This window comes from Ammodytes marinus (assembly GCF_949987685.1).
Source record: "Ammodytes marinus genome assembly, chromosome: 20".
NCBI lineage: Eukaryota > Metazoa > Chordata > Actinopteri > Uranoscopiformes > Ammodytidae > Ammodytes > Ammodytes marinus.
The window spans coordinates 25329269-25335268 of record NC_137224.1 but is presented as its reverse complement, the minus strand read 5'-3'; the positions used below and the strand labels follow the sequence as shown (position 1 = coordinate 25335268).

The 6000-nt window shown below is 39.0% G+C and overlaps 1 protein-coding gene across 1 annotated transcript in view; it reads right to left on the bottom strand.

Moving 5' to 3' along the window:
- Positions 1–916: 916 nt before the first annotated feature.
- ryr2a (ryanodine receptor 2a (cardiac)) overlaps positions 917–6000 on the bottom strand; it is a gene marked incomplete at both ends in the record, with an annotated part of 671945 nt that continues 666861 nt past the window's right edge. Inside the window, one exon of the mRNA XM_080049015.1 lies at positions 917–1012. Within this exon, the coding sequence (XP_079905141.1) occupies positions 917–1012 (96 nt within the window). The remainder of the gene's footprint in view (positions 1013–6000) is intronic.

Sequence of the window (6000 nt, the reverse complement as noted above, 5' to 3'; positions counted from 1 at the left end):
GTAATTGTGGCGATGATATATTGGAGGTGTGTTGGATTTGATTATGTTGAGGCATCTATCTTATATCTTCCAACTTGGCATGTACCACAGAACTAAGAAGAATTTAAAAGTTTATCCTAACCTCTTCAACAGTTCCAACACCTTTTCAGCATACTTGTTGTTGCTATGAGATTTTAGGTATTATTGGTATTCTTAAGGAAAATCTGAAAATTTAAATTCATCGCCTCCAATTTCATGTTGTCTTGACAGCACTTTGACAGCATGGCTTAATTGGTTGTGTCCGAATATGGCTCCTGTAAGCTTTTCAAGGGTCAAATTTATTTCAGAGCTGTTGTGTTTGATTCCAGTCAGGTTGTACAAGTGGAACAGCCCACATATACCTACATGCAACGTGCATTGTACTCGTGAAAGTTGTAAATATCATTATACTCATGTCTGCTCTTTGTGTAGCTATCATTGCCCTGAAAGTCTGTCTCTTCTTTTTCCTTTGGCTCTCCTCTGACCATCTTTAGGTCCTTCCTTTTCCAGTGCTCCATTCATCATTACTATTTTTTGCTTGTTACTGTAAATGTATTTTAAGATGAAGAAGTCGTCATCATGTCACATATTGTACCGAATATAATCTGATATTATCTATGTACAAAGTCTTGGAGGCATTCTTCCAGCATAGTCTGCTGGAAGATAGGGCCATAGCTGGCCAGTTCAATGCATTGTGTGGAAGAGCTTGGTGGAAGGCTTGCGTGGAGGCTGAAGATGTACTTCCTCCTGGACAGGGGAGTGAAGACCGGCGTAGGACTTGTGGTTTGGTTGAACTGCGACTCCTTAGAGAGCAGTTAAAAAGCTTTGAGAGACACGCAGAGGGAAGAGGCCTATCGAGGATCTTCAACAGGTTATAGCGTGACCCCGCTCCAAGGAATCAGTTGAGCTGATCCTCATATTGTTTTCGGAAACAATCGCCAGCAGGGAAAAACTCCCAGCAACGCTCCTGGTACATCTTCCATACGTAAGACTCCTTTAAGACAGACAGACGGTACATAGAAGTATATTTAACTTATTCACATTGTGTCACATTGGTAACAGCAGTGTAAAGTTCAAACGCTTAGCCACTAAAGGCCTCTGTAGGATGTACAACCCCAATTCCGAAAAAGTTGGGAACGTTATGTAAAACGTTTATAAAACAAAATTTGACAATTTTTTTATCCTTTTTATTCATACAATCCAGTTGAAAACAATACCAAGGCAATGTATTTTATGTTTTACTCAATCTAGTTGAGTTTGTAAATACAGTGTATGCTTATTCTGAATTTGATGCCAGCAACTAATTTAAAAAAAGCTGTAGAATGTTAAAAAAAATATCACATAAACATGTTAACTGGTAACAGCTCAGCTCAGCAAATTGTGAAGAACTGCAGAGGAAAACAGTCCAACAGTTTAAAAACAACATTCCTGCAAAGAATTGAAGGATTTCACCATCTACAATCCATTATACAGTCATATGAAAAAGTTTGGGAACCCCTCTCAGCCGGCATTATAATTGACTCTGCTTTCACAAAAAAGATATAAAAGTGGTATGTCTTTAATTTACCAGGAACAGCTAAGTACTGGGATGTTTTCGAAACAAAGATTTTTTGAAAAGCAGTATTTGGTTGTATGAAATAAAATAAAATTTGAAAAACTGTCTGTGCAAAAATATGGGTACCCTTGTGGTATTGTTGATTTTAATTCCTGTAACAGCATGTGAAACTGATGACTTTAAACACAAAGTTGGTTGGATTATGTTGTTAAGCCTTGAACCTTATAGAAATGTCTGTTTAATGATGAGAAAATGTATTTTAGGTGCCTAAATGCAAGTTCCACTTCTCTTTGACTCTCTGCAGAAGTGAGACAGAATGCGATCATCAAAACAGCTCCCAAAAGATCTGAAAAACAAAGATTGTTCATTGTCATGGTTTAGGGGAAGGCTACAAGAAGCTTTCCCAAAGGTTTCAATTGTCAATTTCGACTGTAGGGACCGTTGTCAGGAAATGGAAGGACACAGGCATAGTGGCAGTTAAACCCAGGCATGGCAGACCAAGAAAAAAACAGGAGCGGCATAGGTGGAGGATTGTGAGAATGGTTGCACACAACCCACAGATCACCTCCAAAGACCTGCAAGAACATCTGGCTGCAGATTGTGTATCTGTACATCGTTCAACAATTCAGCGCAATTTGCACCAAAACATCTGCTTTTTATAAAGACCAAATAACTTATTTTTTGTCTCATCAGTCCAAAGCATTTTCTTCCAATATGAAGCTGGCTTGTCTAAATGAGCGTTTGCATACTCCATGCAACTGTATCTGTGGCGTGGGCGCAGAAAGGGCTTCCTTCTCATCACCCGGCCATACAGATGTTTTGGTGCAAATTGCACTGAATTGTAGAACCATGTACAGATACACAATCTGCAGCCAGATGTTCTTGCAGGTCTTTGGAGGTGATCTTTGGGTTGTGTGCAACCATTCTCACAATCCGCCGCATATGCTGCTCTTGTACTTTTCTTGGTCTGCTAAACCTGGGTTTAACTGCAACTGTGCCTGTGTCCTTCCATTCCCTGACAACGTTCCTTACAGTAGAAATTGACAATTGAAACCTTTGGGAAAGCTTCTTGTAGCCTTCCCCTAAACCATGACAATGAATAATCTTTGTTTTTAAGATCTTTTGGGAGCTGTTTTGATGATCGCATTCTGTCTCACTTCTGCAGAGAGTCAAAGAGAAGTGGAACTTGCATTTAGGCACCTAAAATACCTTGTATCATGATTAAACAGACCTTTATATGAGGTTCAAGGCTTAACAACATAATCCAACCAACTTTGTGTTTAAAGTCCTCAGTTTTACATGCTGTTACATGCATTAAAATCAGCAACACCACAAGGGTTCCCATATTTTTGCACAGCCAGTTTTTCACATTTTATTTAATTTCATAAAACTAAATACTGCTTTTCAAAAAATCTTTGTTTGGAAAACATCCCAGTACTTAGCTGTTCCTGGTAAATTAAAGACATACCACTTTTATCTTTTTTTGTGTGAAAGCAGAGTCAATTATAATGCCGGCTGAGAGGGGTTCCCAAACTTTTTCATATGACTGTATCAGAGCTGCCAAGTCTCACTCTTTGGCCGTGAGACACACGCAAATCAACCCGTTCACACTCTCACGCGCCACACCTCAAATTTCTCACGGGGAGAAATTAATCCCCAAAATAACATTTGTTTTGCGGGACTTTTATTTAAAATTTCTTATTTTGAAAAGCTAACAGACATGAGTGCCGTGACTTCCTCTTTCTGAACGCGCGTTAACGTTATGTTTGATGTGCACTGTGCATTCGAAGCGGGAGGCGAGCATGGACATATAAAGGAGGCGAGCCCCCTACCCGCACCTTCTCTTCCGAGGTGTGTGTTGATAGCTTGCCAAGTTACCGCTGTTAAGAATTGTGTCCCCGCCGGCCGGTGAGCGCGCATGCATCAAACATATTAACCCTTCAATCTCACTCAAGTAAATTCAGAAGATCTTTGGATCGTTTTGTATATTGTTTTTGGTAATTTAGTTTGAAAATTAGGTTTGCAAAGTAACAAATGGCTCATCCGCCAATAAAAATGCTTTTATTCTTCTGTGTAATGAACTGTAGCCTATGTATTGCACATGTATAGCACTTTTCATAACACAAATCAAGGTAGCCTAGAGGAGGGACCAAGTAACCCAGATGTTTTATTTTAGCTTAGTAGTTTGCATTGGTGTTGAACTGTTCCCTAATTTTTTTCTTCTTTGAATAAAGCCTAATGCTGCTAGTAAAATACCACCAGCCACTAAACCCTCAATAGTAGACATGATATAGAATAATTACCTTTATTACAGTTTAACCAAATGTTTTAACAATAGGCTACAGGAGATATTTGAAAGCACTACACATGCATTGTAGGCTATTCAATTAAATTTGTGTCAGCGAAACCGTGAATGTTCTCTTTTACTTTACATAAAAATGAATGCAGAAAATTGCTTCATAAAAATTCACCAGAATGCAGGAAATTAAGTGTTTAATGCTCAAAATTTTCTGGGGGGGGACCCCCACTTATAATATGTCCACACCCAATGTTTAATTAAAACCTGTCCTACGACTTTGCAATTCATGAATTTGTTTATTTTAATAAGATTTTTTATGTTTTATCACATTTTCCAATTGTCTTTTATTTCTGATTTATTATGAACAATATGTAAACTTGCAGGACACTAGCAAAAATGATTGGGTGGGAAAGAGGACACGGTTTTGGGTCCCTCGGCCAAAAAATCTCACTCCAAACTTTTGGTGAAACTTGGCAGCCCTGATTATATAATTGAAATATTTAGAGAATCCGGAGAAATCTCTGCACTTAGGGGGAAAGGTCCACAATTAAAATGTAATGCCCATGACCTCAGGTGTCACTGCATTAACAAATGACATGATTTTATAAAGGATATCACTACATGGGCCATGGAACACTTCAGAAAACCATTGACGGTAAACAGTTTATCGCTACATCCACAAATGCAAGATAAGACTCCACCATCCAAAGTGAAAGCCATATAATGGTGCATTATAACATCCACAAATGCTGCAGACTTCTCTGGGCCTGGGGTCATCTGAGATGGACTGACTCAAAGTGGAACAGCGTGCTGTGGTCTGATGAGTCTACATTTCAAATTGTTTTTGGACGTTGTGTCCTCCGGGCTCCAGAGGAAAAGGACCATCCAGATTGTTACCAATACAAAGTTGAAAAGCCAGCGTTTGTGATGGTAGTGCCCATGGCATGGCTAACTTGCACATCTGTGAAGGCACCATTAAAGGGGTAGTTCGGAATTTTGGACATAGGACCTCAAGTTAGCCGGTTGGTTATCTTTCATTGGAGACGTTTTCAACACATTTCGGTCAGTCCTTCTTGTTGCAGAGTTTGCTAGTGCTAGGCTAGAGCAAGGCAACGGTTGTGGCTAGCTTGCTAATAAAAACAGTCTCACCCGCTCCGCAGTACACCCGAGGCAAATCTATTATAACGGCAGACTATCGATGTAAATGTCAGTGTTGATAGAATAATGTTAGCTATAAAACCAACCTGGCATGGCATTGCCTATTGAGGGACCTGCTGTATCTCAGCAGCAGCGTTGCACTTCCTGGTAGTAGGCTACGGCAGCAGCTGAGAAACTAGTCCCTCAAAATGCGATGATTCGTTCGATGCGAGGGTAGTTTTATTTCTAACTTTATTCTATCAACGCAGACATTTTTATCGATAGTCTGGCGTTGTAATTGATTTGTTCCAAAAAAGGTTAGGACAGGGCCCGACTTTTTTGGAACATGTTGCAGGCACCAAATTTAAAATGTGTGTATATTTAGAAAAAACAATCAAGTTTATCAGTTTAAACAAATACATATGATGATATTTGTATTGTTTTGTATTGAATACACGTTGAAAAGTATTAGAAAATGATCACATAATGTTGTATTCAAATTTTACATAACGTCCCAACTTTTTTCGGAATTGGGGTTGGAAACAAATTGCCATATTGTCTAAGGGCAAATGATGATCATATATGTTACAAATGGCAGGGCAAAATACATGCCATCATACAGAGGGGCAATATTTGAGGATCGTGCAAATGGGGATTACTGTGCAAACTCTTGGGACAATCCTTTGTTTCACATATGGGCAGGAGTAGTGAATTCTAAGATGGAGGGATGGCTTTGATTCATCTAGGATCAATGGAAGACTTGTTTATCTAGATCATTTTTCCAGCACTGGAAAGGGGTTCCATATAGTTTACGACATGTAATTTGTTTGAAGCATATTGAGGCTGTTACAATGCAAGCAGTGAGGAACGCTGCACAGAACACATTACATTATCACAGTTATGTATTATTATGTGTATACAGGTGCATCTCAACATGGTGGAAATGCTCTTTTTTTCTGTAATTTAATTAAAAAGGGGAAAGTTCCATATA